Genomic DNA, 25,401 nt, shown 5'->3' with positions numbered 1-25,401 from the left:
GTTTTCCTGTTTTGTCATTCAATAAAGCATTGCCGCACTGTTTTACCCACACTGTGTGTTGTTTGAGTAGTGTTACACCCATGGTAAAAAGAGAGCTGGCGTTCGGTGAGATCCCTTGTCCATGCAGTTTCCGCTAGCGGACCTGGGTGACAGCTGACCCTCTACCCTCCCCATGTCTCCAGACTGAAGTTTCTATTCACTTGTAGCAGGCAGAGATCCTGCCAGATGTATGGAATAGAAGGTTACAGATTTTCTCATTATTTAATGGTAATAAATATATAAAACCATAATAATGACTTCCACATCTGATGAAAGTGAGGCCGGTGGATTTCAGCGCATTATGGCCACGTGGATCCACAATGCACTGCTCTCTGGTAACGCAAAATTGCCAAATTTAGCTCTAGATATGAATGGAGAAGAAAACGTGATGTAATTAGTACAAGTCAAGTAAAGATCATGCGATTTCTAACAGATACAGTAAGTGTGTGGTCTCCAACCATTAGCTCCAGCTGTGATACAACTACAACTCCCAGCATGTCTGCGCTGCACGGAGATTGCCGTTTTATATAGAGTTTGGAAGCAAGTCAGACCCCATCCTCACGGAGGGGAAAAACACTTTCACAATTCATTTACATATTTAACTTTTTATTTTATTTGTTTTAAAAAGTATACACCCAAAAATAAGTTCGGCTTAGTCACCTTCAGATAATGTGTAGCTACTCCTGTCACCATTGGATTTTGATATGCAGCCACCTGGATATATGTTTATTTGTGGTCAAGCATAGTTCCTGCGGGGGAAGGGGGGGCAGTCATTGTGCTTGACCTCGGATCTCGACAGAGGGACCTACAGTAGCAATGCGTCGCTGGAGGAAAATAACGGATATCAGAGTTTAGAAAACACATTGCAAACAGGAACCATCATTAAATAGTAGCATCTAGAAGTTGTCAATCAGATCCTGCTCGGCCGCATATCAGGATTATTACAAAAGATCAAGGCGCAATCGACCGAGATCGAAATATCAATCACAAACAGGCACTAAATAACAATCAACTGCATATATGCTCTGATCAGCGAAGGGAAGTAGAATGAAACCTCTGCAGTGTCCAGAAGAACTTTCAGAGTCCCAGCCTAAGACGTTGCCTAAGATGGGCCAATGACAAGTCAATGTATTTGGGACCAAATATAACTAAAGGGGGATAATTTCCTTTGCCAATTTTTATTATTTTTTTATTAGGTAAAGTAGAAGGTGGACAGTCCCACTTCATACTGGAAGTTTGGGACATGAGCTGAGCTTGGAGCAAATCGTAAAGTAAAGGTGTTTGATGAAGCATTATATAGGCTGGCCATACACACGAGACATAAGTAGGATGGACAAACGCTGATGGAGCCATTACCTGATGCAGCTATACAGGGTTTAGTCTGTACTTGCAGTTACAGGTGTTCATACTGGCCAAATATTCAATGACATCAGGTGAAGGATGAACAATCTTTCTGGGGAATGTTCTTTTACGGAAGGCTTTTTCGTGAGCTAATGACCATTGGTTGAAAATTATAAACATGGCCACCTTCATTCTAGATGATGTTGGCGCCTCATTCTTCATCTAAAATTAATGTTTTGATTAATATTAGACTAATGTACACGACCACCATTAGCGTCCTAATAATGTATGTTCTGCAGTAGCGCTCCTACTATCGATCTCGTAGTTATTGGTGCTCAATTATAATAAAAGGAGGTGGGTGGCTCCTACTGTCTGATATATGATCTTAGGCTATGTTGGATTTCAATCAGTTGTGTAACTCCCCACTTTTGGTATGGGACTTGTCCACAATATTTGGAAGTCTACAAGATTCCAAGAGATGGATGGAAGCACCCAGAGTACGAAGGCTTCTCATCCATATTGGGGAAAGGCATAACTTAGAGGTAAAAATGTGAGGTCATATAGTCGGGGTCCTCCAGGTGAAGCCTTTGTGTTGCCAGTTCTTTGTACTATGAGGAACATTCTACTTCCCTTCTAAGACCTTGTCCAATCTCCGATACACAGAACGTCAGTATGAATCACTTTGGTTAATAGAGGATTCTGCATTCATCCACACAAGTGCGTTCCTGGCTTCTTTAATGAAAACAATGACCGTTAGTGGTGGTCGCCTCTGGAGATCTCTGTGGTGAGATGTGACTGTCCGAGGGGCGATAGTGACATGTTGAGCAGACAATGGACATCAGCACCTTTTGTCTTGTTCGGTAATTATATAAATATAATAAATAACAGAAATCAGTGGCTGTCTGAGCTCTGGACTCACAGAACGACTCTGAATTCTCTTTTTTTTTTCTTTAAATGTTTTATATTTACACAGAACGTCAAAAAGAACCAAGTACAATCAAAATTATCTTTACTGACACATTCATTTCAGGCCCGGCTGCTCCTGTCACCAAGGTGAAGAGGGGCCCTGCAAGTATTATGGCACCAACCTCTGATATGGGTGAAACTAACGCCATTCCCACCTCCCTCCCCATCCAAACGCAAGTTCCATGCGACCTTTGAGGCCAAGTTATTTATAAACTCCCTGTGTCACAGGAAGTGGAGTTAGGGTTGTAAGCTCTTTGGGGCTGGAGACTCGGGTCACTGGTTTTGGCTCCGCGCAGACTGACAGATTTCGAGCAATAAATAAAGTTCAATACTAATATTCATAATAATAAATTATTTCTAGTCTCCCAGAACAGCTGCCCAGAATAGGAGGTAAATGCACTATGTCCTGTGGAACCAGGTACAAGAGTCCATCCCCCGGGAGATCCTCTTGTTTCTAGCTATTCTATTTTCGTAAATTTTTTTTTTTTGGCTTTCTCCAATCCTCAATTCTCTTGACCTCTGATCCTTCACCTCCCTATGCCAACCCTGAATCCTCCATCATGACCTCCATCCACACGGCCTTTATTGGACATGGTTGTGTGGCCCTCACTATGGTCTCCTGATCTGACACACCGTTCCCACATAACAGGAGTCACCTCCGCTGGTCGGCTGAGGGAGTTTTAGGTTGTTTCGCACAGAACAGAGGGATTGAGGGGTGAAGGACACAAATGGTGATGGGCAGATGAGGGATGAGCAGAGGTATGTGAGGGGCTCGGGCAGGGGTATGAGAGGATGTAGACTGGAGTAATGGTTGGGGACGTATCCCCTACAGTGCAGATCTGTCAGTGCGAATCCCAGGGCCTCAGACCTGAGACAGAAAGTTTTGGGTGGGGGGGAGGTGGATAACGGAGCACTTGAAGGAGTAATGAAAGTGGACAAGTTTAGTGGAGGGGTAGAGAAACTGATAGGTTAAGGAGTCCAAGGTGAACAAAGATTTAGGACAGGTTCATATGGTCAGGGTCTTAGGATAAGTTCAGTGCGATATCCCCTTCTCTCTCCTCTCCACTTCCCACGTGTGTCCGGGGTCACACAGATTGTCTGCTGCAGGTCTGGACGGCACAGAGGGAGGGTTTCCGAGTCAGGGAGGAAAGGGGGTTCCCTGCCCCATCCCCCTCAGGCCTCTGGACAGATGCCACAGTGGGGGAATCCCAGTCCCCCTTCCTCCCTCCAGGCTCCTGGATGGACCCCTCAGCTCCGTTAGTGATGGTCACTTGAGTTTAGAAAGTCTCCATTTTCTGTGATTTGGAGTCGAGGAGGCAGAGGTGGAAGGGCCCCATTCCATGGAGTCGCCAGCCTCAGACGCGGGTCTGCTGAACCCACGGAGGGAAACTTCTTCTCCTGTTGAGGTAGAGGGGAGAGAGAGCTTACTTACAGATGTAACAGAAAGGCACTACTGACAATGTACACATGTAGATGTCACATATAGACACATGGCGGTCACCTACAACCACGCACATACAAGCATTAGACGTCCTGCACTATATAGCAGTGAACGACGAACATTATCGTATCATTAAACTCCGCGACCTTACGTCCCCCATCTATTGATTCCTGAAAGAAATGTGACCAACCAGAAAAGCATTGCACGTGACACAGAGAAGTAACATACAGGGATGTTCTTTGCAGACTACAATACATGTATATACAGCAGGGGGCGCAGGGTAGAGGTCTGATCTTGTGGGTGAGGAGTGTGCAGGATAATATTACTACTGATTCTCATTTAAGAGACCCACCCTTCCGGTGTATGGAGATATATTTCCAGGCAATGCTCCATGGGAAAAGTATGCAAATGAGCTCCACTTTAGAAGAAGAAATCTCACATCAGACATCCTTCTGTGGACTGTTGTTTTGGAGGTTCTTGCTCCTCATTAGTACAGAGGACTTTACTGGACTGATGCATCAAAGGCCTCTATCCATGAGCTACCTTTTAGAGGCAGGACCCCCGAAACAGCACTGTGTATAGATGGGCGTCTGGCTTGGCTACTGTCAGACCTTTTTCTTCCTTCTGGAGGGGAGCTATTTTGTTGACCTTTCTGGATCAGGCTACTCTGTATGGACAAATGTAGGCCTGTATACTTGTATTCCACATATCCCATCATTTCCGAGCTGCTTGACTGGTTATCATCTTCTATGGTGGCATTGCTCAATAAGAGAGAAGCAGGATAGGATTCTGTGGCTTCTCCATTTCCCAGTCCTTGATCACCCCCCTAACTAAGGCAGAGCCAGTAGACACGTGGACATATTCACGGGCAGCTTACCTGACCTGAACTCATCGTTGGCAAGGAAGGGATTGAATTTTGCAGTTTAAAGCACACCTCCAGACAAACCTGACAGTTCAGATGTCAATCCCAACACCTTCCCCCAAGTCATACTCACAGGAGTCGAGGAGGCAGAGGTATTGGCTGCTGTTTGCAGGGTCATCACACTCGAGAGCTCCTTAAACTGTCCTGGTGCCTGCAGAACTGATATGAGGGAGGCAGGTTGTCACTAATCAATGTCTTTCCCTGACTAACAAAATAATGACTTTCCAGGGTTAAAAACACACATCAATTTTCCGCTCCTTCATCCTGTAGAGCCATTACTTTGTTAATATGACTTGGGGGAGATATTGGGAAGTTTAGCTTACAACTGGTTAATCTAATACCAATTTGTAAATTTTTGGGTGAAGGTGTGCTTTAAAGGGGTTGTCTGTCCTATATGTGTCCTATTAAGATATATGGGTGTGGTATAGGGATAGGAACCCTGTATATTGAGCCCAGCGGGGATCCAAGGCTTGGCTTCTCCCCATTACCTTGATGGCCCATGGGTGCCCAGAAATGCTAATAGTTGCTATTTGGGGGAGATATAATATGGGAAAAGTCAATCCAATGTGGACAACCCCTTTAAGGGAGCAGGAATTGTAAATGATGGAGTCCTCCTGGCAATGGGCTATACCTTTACGTCATATTGGAAAATACATGATGTTCATTCATATCAGTTCCCAGGTGAGGAAGATGGTAATATAGAGCTAACATTACCTAGAAATCTAAAGTCAGATATGAGAAAACATTTTACCAGATTTCTCCAGTTCCTCTATCTGTTCACCTATTAATCACTATAAGGACTATTCGTTCTCTTGTCTACAACCTGCGGTTCTCAGACGGTGACTAAACTACAACCCCTATCATGCTGTAACAACCTGCAGCTAGGAGTTGTAGTTTAGCAGGCTTCCAGGATATGCTGGAGAAACAGAAATCAGGGACCACGGCTATAGATGTGGCTTTGGATGGTCGTTGTAGCCCTGAAAACTAAAACGTGTGATTAAGTTGCCATTTCTATGTTGAATACACACAGAGCATAAATAATTCCGTAACATCATACATCTCCTGCGTCATGTCATTATACTTCCTGTAAACAGCATTAGAAAGAGAATTTCCTGTAAATTGAATGGCGGTCACCGTGACATGATGTCAAGTGTCTCCCCGGCGTACACGCATTTTATAGATACCTAATGTACATGAACTACACGAGTACAGTTCAGCTTTAAATGGAGACTGTCAGGAGCTCAGGGCCACAAAACCAATCACAGCAGTGAGCATGGTGGTAGTAGACGATCAGACTGCAGCTTCCTGGCCACAAATAGATGGTATCGCTGAGGAACTCAATCTTAACGCCTTACGCATATGAGGTCTCCAATGCACGGAGGGTGGTCTGACAAGTTCTGGGAAGAGCCCCAATTCTCTGCATTATTCATCACCTAATTGCACCACTATGCACTATGGGTTTGATAATTTCCGCTACTCCACTGGCATTGAAATCCTGCACTAACGTCATGTGTCTCCTCGTTCCATGCGCAATACTCGCCCTTCTGTAGGCAGAGGCATCGCTGATCTGCTGTGCATATGCCATACATCATACAAAAGTACTGTGCATGAGCAGAGATGCATGGGCAATACTTCTCTACCACAGCAATGATGGATCAGAGCTGAATAGACATCCGTCTGGGCCATGGAGGTGCCACTAGATGAGGAATCGGTGCATGTCAGAGAATCAGACCACCCTCGCTGCCAGGAAGGTATGTCTGAAATAGTCTATTCCTCCCATAGTCGGCGCTGTGATTGAATTTGTGACCCCCAAATCTCCTGACAGGTTTCCCCTGTATCTTAGGCATACAAAAAGTTTTAGGGTACCGTCACACAGTGCCATTTTCATCGCTACGACGGCACGATTCGTGACGTTCTAGCGATATCCATACGATATCGTTGTGTCTGACACGCTACTGCGATCAGACATCACGCTGAGAATCGTACGTCGTAGCAGATCGTTTGGAACTTTCTTTCGTCGCTTGATCACCCGCTGACATCGCTGGATCGTTGTGTGTGACAGCGATCCAGCGATGTGTTCGCTTGTAACCAGGGTAAACATCGGGTAACTAAGCGCAGGGCCGCGCTTAGTAACCCGATGTTTACCCTGGTTACCAGCGTAAACGTAAAAAAAACAAACAGTACATACTCACATTCTGGTGTCTGTCCTCCGGCGTCTCAGCTTCTCTGCACTGTGAGCGCCTGCCGGCCGGAAAGCGAGCACAGCGGTGACGTCACCGCTCTGCTTTCCGGCTATGGTGCTTACACAGTGCAGAGAAGCAGAACGCCGGAGGACAGACACCGGAATGTGAGTATGTACTGTTTGTTTTTTTTACGTTTACGCTGGTAACCAGGGTAAACATCGGGTTACTAAGCGCGGCCCTGCGCTTAGTAACCCAATGTTTACCCTGGTTACCCGGGGACTTCGGCATCGCTCCAGCGCCGTGTATTGCAACGTGTGACCGCAGTCTACGATGCTGGAGCGATAATCATACGACGCTGCGACGTCACGGATCGTGCCGTAGCGATGAAAATGGCACTGTGTGACGGTACCCTTAGTCTTGAAGCCAAATCACAATATGGAAGCTTCTCAGATCCTCGAAAGAGTCCAACCTTGTCATGGCCCATCCATACCTGGGAGGTGTCATGCAAGTATTGAGTTCACTTTTGAGATGGAGCTATGTCTCATACTTTCGGCCATGTTTTTCAGGCCTTTTAGGAGAACTTTACTTCACATTTAGCCCCCAGTGCAGCTTATTCCACGTTTCATTGGAACAACTGCTCGACTTTTTAGCCCTGGGTTCTTGTTTCACATGTTAAAAAGCAAATATGCAATTACTGGTTAATGTCCAAATGTTAAACGATAACTCCATCCAAGCAGTAATATTCACTAAGGTCTGATGAGCAGAAGTGCTCAGGTTTGTGATGGATCCTGGAGATCAGCAGGAGACCAACGCTTCTCGATCAGCCACGGGTGCGATCCATTCATTGCCAATTTACCCACTCAGTGGATAACAAGTGTTTAGTTTCTGCCTTCTGAGGCTGCTCTGTGGCTTTATAGACTCATTTACTGTACATTTACAGTGAATATTAGGGTGGAGTTACCCTTTATGCTGCCCAAACCATGCAATCTTATAGTATCAACCTGGCAAAAAGCAGATCCACCAACAGGATGACTAGTTACTGTTGTAATTGATATATATAATAGAAGGCAAGGAAAATGATTGCCTTACTTAAATTTTTTGGCACAGCAATTCGTCCGGGACTAAAAGGCCTACATTACCCTTTCTTCGGTGAGGAAGTGTGACAACCCTTATCAGTGTCCAAGAGAAGACTGGTTGTCACTTTGTAAATCCGCGTAGTCATGATTGGGGCACAGGCCGTACTGAGGTTTCCAGCAATAAGTGGAGCTGCTCTCGATAAGACGTTGATATTATAGATGATTATTTCTTTACATGGTTCCGGCAGCTTATGGCTGAACAAGCTATGAATTCCTATCTATGAGTGTTCGCGTGTCATTTCCGCTATCGGACGGGGTGATCATGAAGTGAATCAGACAGGAGACAGGTGATATAATGAAATTCGCCCTTCTTACCATCCCTTACTGTCTTCTTCATTAATCTTAAACCTGCGCACTTTCCCTTCCCAGCGTGAGGCACTACTGCGCTGTGGGATATGTTGGCGCTATATAAATAAAGGATAATAATGGTAATAATTCTTCATATTGGCAATCCTCCTCTCCTCCCTCTTCCACTTCTCTTTCTTTGCATTGTGTGGGCTTTTATACTTTTATGTAAATCTTAAAGCTGTATTCCCATTTTGGCTGTTTATGGCCTTAGTACCAATCCCACCTCTGGGATCTGCTCCTATGGGGAAAATGGATAGTCTCTTTTGGTGGTCTAAGGCAGCTTGCAGTGGTCAATATTCTCATTAAAATTATCGAAGCATTGGCCACACTTGTCTATGGGAGTTAGAGTCAAACAAGGCGGATTCATCCAATAATGAGGCTGACGGGACACCAGTCCTTACACTGGGTGAGGGTCGTGCACCTATCAGTCATTTGTGGCACACTCTATGGTCATGCCGTAAATGCACTAGTTAGGAATGCCTCCATTTTTTTTTTAGCCCAGCACAACTGAAGACTCAGCACTGCCTCCCCCAGCAACTTCAGCTGATCGCAGGTAGGTCTTGGCAGCGGAAGGTCTCTGGTACAGCAAGGGTTTGTCCAAACCGCACCTGAAGCTTAGCAACAAAAGGCAACGTGGGCAGAAACAGTGACCTTCTCCTGTCTTTCCTGCCACAGGACAAGTTCCTCTCTCCTTCCTATTACTCTTGATACATTTGCACAACATTTTTCAGTAAGAATATACAAAACATCTTCAATATATTTCTATCAGAAGAAAGATATATAATGAAGGTGGGCACGCATGGCCAGGTAGGTTCTGCCAGTTGTCAGGCCTCATGGGCACCTCTAGCGCATGTGGACCCAATCCTCCCTTCTCTAGAAGTAAAGCAGAGGATAGGGTCATCGCACAGAGATTTTCCAGCATGTCAGAGAATCTGTGTGTGTGATATCGAGCACTTCCGACCAGCATGTATGGCCGGCTTAACACTCATTAATATACTGTCACCTGGGGACGATGAGACAATCCCATTATATGAGGTCCCCGTTAATATTATATTATTGGCATCTGTTCTCAGGTTCTTGTACTTTTCCTTTAAAGCTGAAGATTTGGTCATTGCACACCATACTGTAACTCTCCAAATCTTGCTTCACCTTCCCTCAGCTTTTTGTTGCCCGCCCTTCTCTTTCCCCAGATGACAGACAGGACAGGGTGTGATGGTGATGTCACACACAAAGGCACAATGACATTGTAATTTCCACCTGAGCCTCGATAAGTCTCCTCTTCATATCGATTGGTTCTTGCGTGTGGTCCTTCCGGATCTCCTCCTCCACCAGCATCAACCTGGGGGGAAAAATAAATATGGCTGCTGAAAGCACCAAATCCACATGGACAAGATACTTGGAACCTTCCCAGTAGTCTAAGGCTGGTGTCACATGAGGAGATTTCTGAGCATTACATAAATAATATAGCGTATTCATGTAATAAGAAATGTGAACATTAATTTCTATGGAGAGCAGTCGAGTGTTACCTCTTTGTTCAATAATCACTATGGGTCTAGATGTAACCCAAAAAAAACCAAAGTCATCCCCGAGTGACACCACCTTGAGAAGATCACAGAATACCCAGAGGAACATGTGTGTAATATGTAATTAGGTAATAGTAAATGTCTGTAAATGTAGGCACTGATCGTCAGCCTCTCTGTAGCCCACAGTCAGGAGCTACATGGAGCCCACGGTCAGGAGCTACATGTAGCCCACAGTCAGGAGCTACAAGGAGCCCACAGTCAGGAGCTACATGGAGCCGACATTCAGGAGCTAGATGGAACCCACTGTCAGGAGCTACATGAAGCGCACGGACAGGAGCTACATGGAGCCCACAGTCAGGAGCTACATGAAGCCCACCAGTCAGGAGCTACATGGAGCTCATGGTCAGGAGCTACATGGAGCCCACAGTCAGGAGCTACACGGAGCCTACAGTCAGGAGCTACATGGAACCCACAGTCAGGAGCTACATGAAGCCTACAGTCAGGAGCTACATGGAGCCCACAGTCAGGAGCTACATGGAGCCCACAGTCAGGAGCTACATGGAGCCCACAGTCAGAAGCTACATGGAGCCCACAGTCAGGAGCTACATGGTGCTCATGGTCAGGAGCTACATGGAGCCCACGGTCAGGAGCTACATGGAGCCTACAGTTAGGAGCTACATGGAGCCCACAGTCAGGAGCTACATGGAGCCCACAGTCAGGAGCTACATGGAGCCCACAGTCAGGAGCTACATGGAGCCTACAATCAGGAGCTACATAGAGCATACAGTTAAGAGCTACATGACCACCACTGGTGGCTGACATTAGTCCACTATTTATGCCATTACAGTTTGGATAACAGGAGCCGCTGCACAGTCTCAGCCTGCAGGTCCCTATAGACTTTAGAAGATTATTGCCTAATAAACGGATTTCAGTCGGATCAGTAGACAGCTTCATGTGGGTGGTCTCCGTCAGATACGGCAGGCCTCTCAATGCTAGTAGTTTTTACAGGGGCACCCCAAATTCCATAGAACAAATTATCTGTATATTATAAATGTATACATCTCAACAACCTCTATCCAGTCTAGTTTTGCAGTCAGATATTACATCTAGTAGAACCAAATTTTATAAACTTCTTATAAAGCACAATAGTGCGGTGCAAATGTATACTACTAATGTGGTGTGACTCTGTGGTACTTCTCTGGTGCAGGTGGGGAGCGAGGGTGATCACAGAGTGGTGCTGGTGTTCTGTAAAGATGAGGTTTGTATAGTGGAGTACTAATCTGGTGTGAGAGTGTGGAGTCGATGTGTAGTAGTTGCAAATGTGTTGTGTGATGCAACATAGTGGGTCTGGTTCCAGAATGGTACTTGTGTGATAGTGCGACATTGGGGTGTAGTATTGTGCTAGTGCGGTGCTATGGTGTTGTACTAGTATAATGGTTTGGTATTACTATACGGTATTTGTATTATTGATTGGTCTTCGTATGGTGATGCAGGACTTTTTTTGGTACTAATATAGTAATGTACTATTGTGATGGTTTGGTACTAGTATGCTAATGAGTACTACTGAGATGAGTGGTCCTATAGTGCGGTATTGAGCCTCTGGTTCCTACGCACCATTCTGTATGGCATTTTTCCCAGTACACAAATCCACATTTATATTTTTTGGTTTTCACAGGACTTCTCTACCTTCTACTCTGTGGTCTTTCCTGATGAAGAAGTATTTTGTACTTTAAAACACATAGAATAAATCACTATTTTATTTGACAATCTGGGATATACCTTATTTTTCGTACTGTAAGACGCACCCCAAATTTTCAGAAGGAAAATAGGGGGAAAAAAATTAATGTGTCAAATGTGGGTCCGTCTTACAGTTTGAATTCAGCTTACCGGGGGAAGGGGAGATCGGCAGGGCTGGTGGAGCGTGGTCACAGGGGGTGTTCCTGCTGTGGCCCGGCAATGATATGATGATATGGCAGGTTCGGCGGTGCTCATGATGCGGGGGCTTCTACATTTTCTGAAAGCCCAGAGCTCACGCACATCCATGGCTGTGACGTGGTAGCCTCCGGAAAATCCCATCAGGTTCGGTGGTGCGGGGGCTCCGCCGACATTTTGTGAAAGCCAGGAGACCCCACACATCCATTGCTACAATGCAGTGGTCTCCAAGAAAATGGCCACCAGGGGGCGGTGCATGCGCAGATTGAGATCTCGGCACCGAGATCTCATCTCCCGAGATCTTGGGTCGAGATCTCGTCGCCGAGATCTCAATCTTCGCATGCAATGCTTCCGGTAGCAATTTTCCCGGAGGCCACCCATCGCAGCAATGGAAGTGCGGGGGCTCCGGGCTTTCACAAAATGTCGGCGGATCCCCCCGCACCACAGAGCACCACCGAATACTGCCACACCAGCCTGGGAAGAGAGTGTGATCATCGCCCTGCAGCGCCAGAGCGGGACCGCCGCAGAATCGCCCGACTCATGCTGCCACCACACTACTTTGGGGAAAAAAAGTGCGTCTTATAGTCCGAAAAATACGGTACATCTCATCATTGATCAGAAACCATCCACAAACCTCTCCTTTCTTTCCTGGATACCTCTAGGCACAGACATTCACGTTTTCCCCCATGAATGTAACTATATATGATGTATGGATGCCTCAGGTCTCCCAGGACCACTCTGGACCCCACTGTGGCGTTCTTATACCCTGGTTGGAGGTGACGCAGCCTCGTCAGTGTAGACTGTGTTCACAGATCCTGATAACTGTCTCTGGATACTAGTGAGTAATCCACCATGTGCAAGTGGCAGGAAAATGAATCCGTTGTCAGCGCCGGCCTCTCCTGTTACAGCCACTTCTGAGAAGCGCGCAGCGGAGATAAGCGTGTGCAGTCAAGCAGGAACCACCAACATTTATTTCCCTTTTAAATTAAGATCAGAAAATTGTGTCCATCTCCATGATGAGAGGAGAAGCGAGGAGCAGGCGGAAGAACGGAGCACAAGTTATAGTGGATTCTGTCGTTACAAAGGAAGAAAAGAAAACACAATATTTTCTCTGGAATCAGATAAAACTGCTGCAAGGATCATCAACGTAATAGAATTTCATCAGAATTATACCAAACCAGAGAAAAATGTGATAAGAACTAAATTACTGCAGAGCCGTGAAAATCGAGCTAAATAGGGGAAAATAGTGGATAGAGAAAAAAACGGTGAAGGACCATAAAAGGGATTATAAGAAAACATGCTCCAAATACTCCCATGTCACGTCTTGTATTCAGTGCAATATATGGTATTTCAGGTTAAAGTTCTCCAAGGAAACGAAAAAATAAAGTAACAATGAAGAAAAAAAATACATAAAATTTTGAATCACCCGGCGAAAAAATAAAAAAGTCTTTTCACAGCTTCATCGCAGGGAAATAAGCGCAAACAAAACTTTTTATTTTTTTTAAAACAAATTTCATATTTTTTTGTAACTATTAAGATATTAAAAAAACGATACAAGTTTGCTATCGCTGTAATTGTTCTGACCAAGAGAGTTATTTTCAATACACAGTGAATTCTAGAAAAACTAAATCTCAAAAAAAGTTGAAATTTCCTTCCATAATACGGTAACTGTGGCCATTCCCAAATCCCGTGATACAAAGTAGCCAGACGTCGACCACATTCCAGATTCTTTTATATCCTGTGATACAATTGTACAATAATCTGCTGTAATTATAAAGGGGAGCACTACTTCTCTCCAGGAGTCTGTAATTCTCATCCCTGTGTTATTAATGTGCAATATATCTATATATCTCACATACCGTTGTGTGAAAAAATGTTTGCCCCCTTCCTTATTTCCTGTTCTTTTGCATGTTTGTCACAATTAAATGTTTCAGATCACCAAACAAATGTAAATATTAGACAAAGATAACACAAGTAATCACAAAATGAAGTTTTTGGGTAAGTTCTAGTGATGAGCGAATATTCTCGTTACTCGAGATTTCTAGAGCACGCTCGGTTGACCTCCGAGTATTTTTTAGTGCTCTGAGTTTTAGTTTTTAGTGCAACAGCTGAATGATTTGCTAGGGAATCCCCACATGTACTTATGCTGGCTAACAGATGTAAATCATTCAGCTGCGGCAAGAAAAACTAAATCTCCGAGCACTAAAAAATACTCAGATGACCCCCGAGCGTGCTCGAGAAATCTCGAGTAACGAGTGTTAGGAGTCGAGTTCCCACCGCTGCACAGGGGGAATCTCGAGCTGTGTCTGCTGCGGTCTCCCATTCTGCATCAGCCGCAGTGGAGCCTGCTCAGCGGAGATGTCGGTCCCAGCTTCTCACTGAATCTGATACTGTGCAAAAGGTTACTGCTGCCTCTCCAGGCTCTGCTATTGTACCCTGCACTGGTTTGCGGCGAGCAGGCTTTTCTGGGACTAAGTCCTGCTTTGCACACACTGAGCATGCCCAGGGTAAGATCTCTCAACGGAGATCAAGGGTCACATGCTCAGGTACTGCAGCAACTTCCAATGGTCCTCCAGGAAGGTCTTGTACCTGATCAAGTTCTGTGGCAGTCTTCCATTGGTCCTTCTGGGAAGGTCCTGAAGTTGCTGCAGCTATAAAAGGTTCTCATGACCGCACGGCCATGCGCTAGTGTCAAATATGTACGAGCTCAGCGCCAGTGTGGTCATGTGTGTGGTCAGTGACCCGGCTGAAATAAGCCCCTAGAATGCTGGCACCTCCGGCGAGGAGTTTTGTGTATGCAGTCAGGGACCCGGCTGAAATAAGCCCCTAGAATGCTGGCACCTCCGGCGAGGAGTTTTGTGTATGCAGTCAGGGACCCGGCTGAAATAAGCCCCTAGAATGCTGGCACCTCCGGCGAGGAGTTTTGTGTGTGCAGTCAGGGACCCGGCTGAAATAAGCCCCTAGAATGCTGGCACCTCCGGCGAGGAGTTTTGTGTATGCAGTCAGGGACCCGGCTGAAATAAGCCCCTAGAATGCTGGCACCTCCGGCGAGGAGTTTTGTGTATGCAGTCAGGGACCCGGCTGAAATAAGCCCCTAGAATGCTGGCACCTCCGGCGAGGAGTTTTGTGTATGCAGTCAGGGACCTGGCTGAAATAAGCCCCTAGAATGCTGGCACCTCCGGCGAGGAGTTTTGTGTATGCAGTCAGGGACCCGGCTGAAATAAGCCCCTAGAATGCTGGCACCTCCGGCGAGGAGTTTTGTGTATGCAGTCAGGGACCCGGCTGAAATAAGCCCCTAGAATGCTGGCACCTCCGGCGAGGAGTTTTGTGTATGCAGTCAGGGACCCGGCTGAAATAAGCCCCTAGAATGCTGGCACCTCCGGCGAGGAGTTTTGTGTGTGCAGTCAGGGACCTGGCTGAAATAAGCCCCTAGAATGCTGGCACCTCCGGCGAGGAGTTTTGTGTATGCAGTCAGGGACCCGGCTGAAATAAGCCCCTAGAATGCTGGCACCTCCGGCGAGGAGTTTTGTGTATGCAGTCAGGGACCCGGCTGAAATAAGCCCCTAGAATGCTGGCACCTCCGGCGAGGAGTTTTGTGTATGCAGTCAGGGACCCGGCTGAAATAAGCCCCTAGAATGCTGGCACCTCCGGCGAGGAGTTTTGTGTGTGCAGTCAGGGACCCGGCTGAAATAAGCCCCTAGAATGCTGGCACCTCCGGCGAGGAGTTTTGTGTGTGCAGTCAGGGACCCGGCTGAAATAAGCCCCTAGAATGCTGGCACCTCCGGCGAGGAGTTTTGTGTGTGCAGTCAGGGACCCGGCTGAAATAAGCCCCTAGAATGCTGGCACCTCCGGCGAGGAGCTTCTTATGAGTGAATTCAGGGCTGGCTAATAGCCATTAGAATTCCGGCTCCACCGGAGAGGAGCTGCGTGTTGGTTTGGACTGCATGACCACTGTCGGCTCTACTCAGTAGCTGTGTCCCCTGTGAGCTAAACAGGGCACAGCGTTCTCTTTACTACGGGCTCTGTGAAGTAACAGAGTTTGTTTATTCTAATTTACTTGATCGCCTTAATTAGCAGCAGGTTCTTTCCTGCACGGTGGATCCCAGGTTGCAAATGCACCTATCTCACCTAATATGTATATTCGGTGCGTTCTGCCAACCCTAACAACGAGTATATTCGCTCATCACTAGTAAATTCAGACATGGCGTTTTTTTGCTCCTTTTTTATGCTAATTTTCAGCTGCTTTTTACAGTACCCGCAAAGCCTATGAGATTTCAGAAATCTCATGCACACACATTGGTTTTTTTGTGTCATCAGTATTTTGTGCTTTGCTGCGTTTTTTGGACATAGGCCATGTCACTTCTTTCAGCATTTTTTCAGCGTTTTCCACCCATTGACTTGAATGGACGGTGAAAAAATGCTGCAAATACGCAGGTTGACTTTTCTTGCAGTGTATTTGCTGCAGAAAAGTCAAGGACAGCCGGATGGGACGTCACACTCAGCTCTGCTACATCTACATGGCAGGCTGCATGATGCGTTCATGCAGCCTGTCATCCAGCAGTGGACCTGAACCCTATTCACTTGAATGGGGGGGTCCGACAATACAGTGTTTGACACGCTGTCATGTTCATGACAGCACGGCAAACACCTCTTCTGATTGGTGGGGAAATCCTCCCCGCCGGTCAGAGAGCCGCGGTTCCCATGCTGTCAGAAGACAGCGCTCAGCTGTGATCAGAGGTGTAAACTTTACCTCCGGTCACTGGTGTCAGCTGATGGGACTACTGCTCCCATCATCTGACACCTACAGCCACTAATTACAGTGTGAACAGGAGCGGCGGATGGAGTTTTCATCTGCCGCTCCTGCGCTATAAATAATAATAATAAAAAAAACAAAATGGCGTGGGATCCCCCCCCCATTTTTGACAACCAGCCTTGCTAATGCTCACAGCTGGGGCCAGATATTCTCAGGCTGGTAAGGGGCCGTGGATATAGGCCCCCCCAGCCTAAAAATAGCAGCCGTAGCTACCCAGAAAATGCGCATTAGATAGATGCGCTAATTCTGGAGCTTTGCCCGACTTCCCACTTGCCCTGTAGCGGTGGCAAGCTGGGTAATGAGGGGTTAATGTGACCTTCCTATTGTAAGGTGATGTTAAGCCGGCTTAGTAATGGAGAGGTGTCAATAAGACACCTATCCAGTACTAATCCCATAGTAATTAAAGGGTTAAAAAAACACACACACACACATGCAGAACAAAGTCTTTTAATGAAATAAAACACCACACAGTTTTACCATTTTATTATTCTGCCATTCCAAGCGAAGCCCTCGATCTTCTGAAATAAAAATAAAATAATAAACAAAAAGTATACTCCCTGATCCGTCGTAGTCCAATATACCGAGTGTCCCACGCAGTATCTGGGGAGATAAAGCTCTGGGAGCGCTGCTAATGCGACTGCTCCCGTCTGTAATCAACTGGGAAATGAATAGAGGCGCAGGGTCAGTAACGAGCGGTGACGTCAGTGAGCCTGCGCTCCCTCACTGCCTGACCGGAGGTAGCCTCTGCACCATAGGAAAATGCTGGAGAAGAGGATACCCCAGGTAATGTATCTATTCTAACTATCTATTCTATCAATCTATCTATTCATTCATTCTATCTATCTAAAGGAAGTGTTTTTTTCCTCTGTGTGCACTCAACTTTATTGGCATGCACAAAGAGAAAAAAAACTCATGAAAAAAACACACCTAAACCTGCGTTTTTGGTGCAGCTTCTTTCCTGCCAAGACGATCAGGGTTTGCTGCTGAAAAAAAAACACAGCAAAAATGTCCTGTGTGAACTTACCCTTTAAATGAAGGTCTTTATTATTAAAGGAAAAATAAATCCAAACCTAAAGGGCCCTGTGTGAAAAAGTGATTGCCCCCTAAACCTAATAACTGGATAGGCCACCCTTAGGCTTTTTTTTTTTTTTTTACACATACTGTGTTTTTCCTGGCCATTTTTGCGGCCCCAATAGATTTCTATGGGGTCGCAAAATCGGCCAGCAAAAATTCCACGGTGCTCCATGTGCCCTATGGCCGTAAAGGCCGTATTTGCGGTCGTGAAAAAAGATCAAGCCTGCTCAATCTTTTTCACAGCGTATGGACACGGCCCCCATTGCAACGGTGCACCATCACTTCCGATTTTGCGGAAAGCCGTTTTTATTTCCCAATACTTCATCTTTCCCAATACTTCTATTTCCCTATACTTTTTGCGGTCCATTTTGCGGCGATATGGCCCGCAAAAAAGGCCCGCATTAATGGGCCGCAAAAAACACGGCAAGTGTAAAAGTAGCCTTAGCAGCAACAACTGAAGTCAAGCATTTGCGATAACTGTTAATGAGTCTTTTACAACACTCTGGAGGAATTTTGGCCGCTCATCTTTGCAGAATTGTTGTAATTCAGCCACATTGCAGGGTTTCCGAGCATGAACTGCATTGTTAAGGGCATGCCACAGCATTCTAGGCGGATTAAGGTCAAGATTTTGACTAGGCCACTCCAAAGTCTTTATTTTGTTTTTCTTAAGTCATTTAGAGGTGGATTTGCTGATGTGTTTTGGATCATTGTCCTGCTGCATAACTCGAATGTGTTTCAGCTTAAAATCCCAAACAGATGGCCAGATATTCTTCTTCAGGATTTTTTGGTAGACAGCAGAATTCATGGTTCTATGTACCACAAGCCAAAACAGCCCCAGACCATCACATTACCATCACCATATGTTCCTGTTGCTATGATGTTCCTTTTCTGAAATGCTGTGTTACTTCTACATCAGATCTAATGGGGCATAGACCTTCCAAAAAGTTCAACTTTTGTCAGTCCATAGAGTATTCTCACAAAAGTCTTGGGGATCATCAAGATGTTTTCTGGCAAAACTCAGACGAGCCTTTGTTTTTATTGCTCAGCAGTGCTTTTGGTCTTGGAACACTGCCATGCAGGCAACTTTTGCCCAGTCTCTTTCTTATGGTGGAGTCATGAACACTGACCCTAACTGAGGCAAGTGAGGCCTGCAGTTCTTTAGATGTTGTTGTGGGGTCTTTTTTGACCTCTTGGATGAGTTGTATCTGTGCTCTTGGGGTAAATTTGGTCGGCTGGCCACTCCTGAAAAGGTTCACTATTGTTCCATGTGTTCACCATTTGTGGATAATGGCTCTCACTGTGGTTCATTCAAGTTCCAAAGTTTTATAAATGGCTTTATAACCTTTTCCAGACTGATAGATCACAACTACTTTGTTTCCCATTTGTTCCAGAATTTCTTCGGATCGCAGCATGATGTTTAGTTTTTGAGGATCTTTTGGTTTACTTCATTTTGTCAGGCAGGTCCTATTTAAGTGATTTCTTGATTGATAATAGGTATAGCAGTAACCAGGGCTGGGTGTGGCTAGGGAATTTGAACTCCGTTTCCCAAAGATCTCAATCTTTGTCTAATATTTAAATTTGTTTGGTGATCTGAAACATTTAAGTGTGACAAACATGAAAAAGAATAGGAAATCAGGAAAGAGGCAAACACTTTTTCACATTACTGTACATCACTGCTGCTCTCCACAGAGAACTACACCACTGGCAGGAAAGACATGATTGCCTCAGTCATCTCTCATGTCTCCTTCACAAGTCCGTTTAAAACTGGTACCGGTGTCATCAGCATTTTCCATTAGCGTGTAATCAGCGTTTTCCATTAGCGTGTCATCCGTGTGATCATCACTGTTTTTCTGGTATGGATAAAGAAATAAATGACAAATCTTCTCCTATACTTTGTAATGTTAAACGCATCCAGACACGGACTGTACACTGCTGCCATCCGTGTGCTCTACATGTTTTTCACAGACCAATAGACTTGTATTGACCCTGGTCATCCATGCTACCATAAAAAAAATGGACATGTCTCGTGTTTTGCATGGACAGCAACATAAATTTAAAATGGGTATGTCAGATATCCGTAAAAAAAAAATGTATACCACACGAACTGGAGACACAAAGGAGGCCTAACACTGCTTAAGAAAAATGGAAGCTGAGCTCTAATTGTCAGCTTTGTTAAAATGAAAGCTGAGGTCTGATTGGCTATTCTGGTAAAAAGAAAGCCAATATCTGTGAGGACTATGAGTTATGCTTAAGACTATTATTCTGCACAGAAGGCATGATGTTTTCCCCTAAGATTTTCTGATACTTGAGTGAATCCATGTTGCTCACCATACAATGGAGGTTTACAGTGCCAAAGGAAACAAATCTGGAGCATCACCGAGCCCCCGCCATGCCTCACTGTAGGCATCACAGAGCCTCCGTCATGCTTCACTATAAGCATCACCGAGCCCCCGTCACGCCTCACTGTAGGCATCACAGAGCCCCTGTCATGATTCACTATAAGCATCACCGAGCCCCCGTCATGTTTCACAATAAGCATCACAGAGCCCTGTCATACTTCACTGAAGGCAACAACCAGCTCCCACTATGTTCTCTATAGACACCATCTTTTCAGTGAAGGCTTCACAATTCATCTTCCTGACATAATGCTCATCCACAGGCGCAACAAGTTTTAGTTTTATTTTATTCCTTTCTATCTTTTTGCCTCCATGTTTGTAGAAGGAAAATCTGTTAACTGGCCACTTTCATGACATTCCAAGAATATTAGTGACCTGGAGGACATTGCCCAAGAAGAATGAGCTAATATTCCTCAGGATCGTTGCCAGAAGCTGCTGTCTGACTACATGTCATGCTTACAACTGGTCACATAAGCCATAAGGGAACTAAGTACTAAAGCTGGTCATGAAAGGGTGAATAATCTGAGACTGCAGAAGTCAGTAAAAGTGGCATTTTGTGGCGATACTGGAGAAACCACTTTTTATATTAGTGATGTTCAGGTATTTACATTGTAATAAACCAATGAAATGAGAACAAACATCAGAAAGTTTGTAAATTTTGCTAATTAGAATAATTTGTTGGGGTTCCCGATGGGGTCAATAATTTTGATTGCAACTGTATATTTAATTGTATATGAGTATATTATGTATACTCTTAACAGCCATGTCATTCCAAATCTACTCCTTGGGGCCGCTTCCTGTCTGAAAAATGTAATGAAATGAACTTGAGCTCTTTGATTGCAACAATTTACTGTTAAAACTGCTTTCTCTCTTGTCTAATAAAAGACACACAGCAAATTACCCAGCTAGGAGATTAGGCGCCGGGCAGCTGGGAAGCATCAGGAGAGATGTTATTATCCAGGCTGGAACACAACGTACGTTGCACTATCCCTCTGATTTCAGGAATAAGATTTTCCTGAAAAGTGCCATATTGCGCACAGTCATGAACAATGGAGAGTTACTGCACCAGAAAGAGCCTATAAAATCAGAGAGAGTAGAAGAAAACATGTTGGTCAAACTGCGCTGCTAGCTGTGTATTCACAAAAACTTCGAGGTTTCAGATCATCTTTGCGGTTTTAATCTCAACACGTTTCGAAGCATGGACACATCATCAGGAGATCAGAACCACAATATTGTGGTTCTTCTGAGGAAGAGATGTGCTAACTTTGAAACATGTTCAGATTAAAACCACAGAGATGATCTGAAACTGCATAGTTATTGAGAATACACAACCAGCAGCGCAGGTCGACAAACATGTTTTCTTCTACTTGGTCTTTATGTTGAATTTACCAACCTGTTGGTGTTGCAGCAGCTACTAAAGCACAAACCTTCATTGTGATTCACACAATCTGATATGGTGAGCAGTTACCGCATACTTTAATACTTCACTGGTTTATCAGTGAAAGACCCTATTTTGCTTGTCTTGTCCCCCCTTATTTCACATGGCTGTTTAACAGTATTTTTTTTTTCTGTAGCCAAAACCTTCACTCTTGGCCGTAAAAATACTACGTTTTTCAGGTGGATTACTCTACAGTACATCTTAAAGCTAGTTTTATTCATAAAAATGCAGCACAAATGTTATGCTGTTTTTGCACTTTCTCATTGCTTTATATGGGTAAAAAAAAATGCTGCAAAAAAGCTGAGGGAATTGACATGCTGCACATTTTCAAAGTGCTGCAATGCTCAAATTCAGTCATAAAAATGCTGTGTACGCATGAGATTTCTGAAATCTTATAGCTTTTGCTGATACTGTGAAACGTAGCTTCATTTCTGCAGAAATATGCACAGCAAAAAATATATATATATATACAGCACAGACCAAAAGTTTGGCCACACCTTCTCATTTAAAGATTTTTCTGTATTTTCATGACTATGAAAATTGTACATTCACACTGAAGGCATCAAAACTATGAATTAACACATGTGGAATTATATACTTAACAAAAAAGTGTGAAACAACTGAAAATATGTCTTATATTCTAGGTTCTTCCAAGTAGTCACCTTTTGCTTTGATGACTGCTTTGCACACTCTTGGCATTCTCTTGATGAGCTTCAAGAGGTAGTCACCGGGAATGGTTTTCACTTCACAGGTGTGCCCTGTCAGGTTTAGTAAGTAGGATTTCTAGCCTTATAAATTGTGGGGACATCAGTTGTGTTGTGTAGAAGTCTGCTGGATGCAAAGCTGATAGTCCTACTGAATAGACTGTTAGAATTTGTATTATGGCAAGAAAAAAGCAGCTAAGTAAAGAAAAACGAGTGGCCATCATTACTTTAAGATATGAAGGTCAGTCAGTCTGAAAAATTGGTAAAACTTTAAAAGCGTCCCCAAGTGCAGTTGCAAAACCATCAAACGCTACAAAGAAACTGGCTCACATGAGGATCGCCCCAGGAAAGGAAGACCAAGAGTCACCTCTGCTTCTGAGGATAAGTTTATCCGAGTCACCAGCCTCAGAAATTGCAGTTTAACAGCAGCTCAGATTAGAGACCAGGTCAATGGCACACAGAGTTCTAGCAGCAGACACATCTCTACAACATCTGTTAAGAGGAGACTTTGTGCAGCAGGGCTTCATGGTAAAATAGCTGCTAGGAAACCACTGCTAAGGACAGGCAACAAGCAGAAGAGATTTGTTTGGGCTAAAGAGCACAAGGAATGGACATTAGACCAGTGGAAATCTGTGCTTTGGTCTGATGAGTCCAAATTTGAGATCTTTGGTTCCAACCACCGTGTCTTTGTGCGACGCAGAAAAGGTGAACGGATGGACTCTACATGCTGGTTCCCACCGTGAAGCATGGAGGAGGAGGTGTGATGGTGTGGGGGTGCTTTGCTGGTGACACTGTTGGGGATTTATTCAAAATTGAAGGCATACTGAACCAGCATGGGTACCACAGCATCTTGCAGCGGCATGCTATTCCATCCGGTTTACGTTTAGTTGGACCATCATTTATTTTTCAACAGGATAATGACCCCAAACACACCTCCAGGCTGGGTAAGGGCTATTTGACCAAGAAGGAGAGTGATGGGGTGCTACGCCAGATGACCTGGACCTCCACAGTCACCAGACCTGAACCCAATTGAGATGGTTTGGGGTGAGCTGGACCGCAGAGTGAAGGCAAAAGGGCCAACAAGTGCTAAGCATCTCTGGGAACTCCTTCAAGATTGTTGGAAGACCATTCCCGGTGACTACCTCTTGAAGCTCATCAAGAGAATGCCAAGAGTGTGCAAAGCAGTCATCAAAGCAAAAGGTGGCTACTTTGAAGAACCTAGAATATAAGACATATTTTCAGTTGTTTCATACTTTTTTGTTACGTATATAATCCCACATGTGTTAATTCATAGTTTTGATGCCTTCAGTGTGAATGTACAATTTTGATAGCCATGAAAATACAGAAAAATCTTTAAATGAGAAGGTGTGTCCAAACTTTTGGTCTGTACTGTATATATATATATATATATATATATATATATATATATATATATATATATATATATATATATATATATATATATATATATATATATACTGCAAAAATGCCATGTGTGAACATAGCCTAAATCTTTTGGTCAGGCTTCCCAAGTGATTCCCTGTGTTACAGATTTGCAATGTTTCTGTACAATTTGGATGCTATACCGTACCGCCGTATGGTGTCCAATGTTTTTTACACACACATAGACTTGAGTGGGTGAGTTTCATCTAATTTACGGAAGAAACCAGTGAATACTGCGATTTGTTTTCACATGCAAATTCGGTCATTGAGAAAAGTCCTTCATCTGCTCTGCCCCACTGAACGATATTTTTCAGCGTGTCGTCCGTTTTTTTTATAGATAGCACTTGCAAGGCTGTGGAGTCGATAAGTCAAACCTCTGACTCCTCAATTTTCCCGACTCCACATCCCTGGTCACTACTGAGCATGTGCATAAAGTGCAGCACAGATTCATCTCATCTAAAAGACGAGATCCTGAGATCAGGAACAGAACAGACATTTATAGGACATTTCATAACTTTCCCAAGTTATTATGAAAACATTTACAGCTCATCCTGCACTGAACTACTGTACCCAATGTATTATACATTTTAGGAGTTGCTCCATTTTATACAGACTCCAACTCTGCCAAAAATTGACACCGACTCCACAGCCCTGAGCACTTGGACAGAAAATACGCTTATGTGAACGAGTCCTTACATTCATACAACACTGGATACCCTAAGGGTATGTGTCCTCGTTCAGGAAACGCTGCGTTTTTGACGCAGCGTTGAGCCGCAGCATCAAAAACGCAGCGTCCAGATGTTACAGCATAGTGGAGGGGATTTAAAGAAATCCTGTCTCCACTGTGCATTAAAAAACGCATGCGTTTTTCCCGCGAAAACGCACATGCAGTGCATTTTTCCAGAACACAGCATGTTGCTACAATGAGCAAAACACACAGGAACACCGCAGGTGACCTGCCAGTGACCTCAGGTGCATTTTTGGTCAGGATTTTACCTGCATAAAATCCTGACCAAAGCCTGAAGCAAACCTGAACGTGGACACATACCCTTAGAATAAATTAAATGTCTGAAAGTCAAGCAGTCTGTTGTTTTCTTGTGAAGATCCCTGCTGTTAACAAGAACCCCAAAGAGCTACAGGGTATTCTCAAAAGTTCCTGTCGCCAAGGATGGACAGGTAATAATTGGGCAATGAGAAAGAAATGGATTAAATGGATTTTTGTCCTGAAGTTTGAGTGTTGATGTATAATATGTGACACTAGAGGTATGTTTTCTCTGGATATTGCAGTTAGAGTGGATCCCAGTTCCAGAGGATCCCCTCTCCCACCTCCCCCCAATCCCCAGAAGTAAATAATAGAGTATTTACCATTTCTAACCTGTTTATGATGCTCTTGATTTGCGTGTCCTTCTCCATCTGCTGCTGCCGCAGCCTCTTCTCACTCTGCTCCAGGCGGGACTGATATTGCTGCAGCATTTTGCTTGTTTGCTCCTCCTGAGAGAGGAGACGGCGCTCATATTCTTCCAGCTTCCGGTTGGACATCAGGAGTCGCTCTTTCAAGGAGTAAATCTCCTCCTCATATTCCTTCACCTAAAAGGATTGGTGAGATGGGAAGAAGAATAGAGTGGAGGAAAGATAGAGGGGGAAAAAGACACAATGAAAGGATAGAAGAGAGCGCGGAAGAACAATGGATCTCAGTGCACAC

General features: G+C 44.6%; 1 protein-coding gene across 34 annotated transcripts in view; it reads right to left on the bottom strand.

The window, feature by feature from the left end:
• Nucleotides 1-628: 628 nt before the first annotated feature.
• SYNGAP1 (synaptic Ras GTPase activating protein 1) overlaps nt 629-25,401 on the bottom strand; it is a 291,027-nt gene continuing 266,254 nt past the window's right edge. For 16 of the 34 annotated variants that reach the window (XM_077286257.1, XM_077286263.1, XM_077286258.1 and 13 more), the window contains 4 exons: nt 25,065-25,286; nt 9,634-9,715; nt 4,783-4,868; nt 629-3,744 (listed from right to left, as the gene is read on the bottom strand). In XM_077286257.1, the coding sequence (XP_077142372.1) occupies nt 3,604-3,744; nt 4,783-4,868; nt 9,634-9,715; nt 25,065-25,286 (531 nt within the window). In that variant the 3' untranslated portion in view covers nt 629-3,603. Of the gene's footprint in view, nt 3,745-4,782; nt 4,869-8,343; nt 8,433-9,633; nt 9,716-25,064; nt 25,287-25,401 lie in introns of all 34 variants that reach the window. The other 18 variants (XM_077286272.1, XM_077286277.1, XM_077286278.1 and 15 more) reach the window with 6 other exon arrangements.

The sequence above is a fragment of the Ranitomeya variabilis genome, chromosome 2, assembly GCF_051348905.1.
Source record: "Ranitomeya variabilis isolate aRanVar5 chromosome 2, aRanVar5.hap1, whole genome shotgun sequence".
Taxonomy (NCBI): domain Eukaryota; kingdom Metazoa; phylum Chordata; class Amphibia; order Anura; family Dendrobatidae; genus Ranitomeya; species Ranitomeya variabilis.
This window is presented reverse-complemented; position numbering and strand designations above follow the sequence as displayed.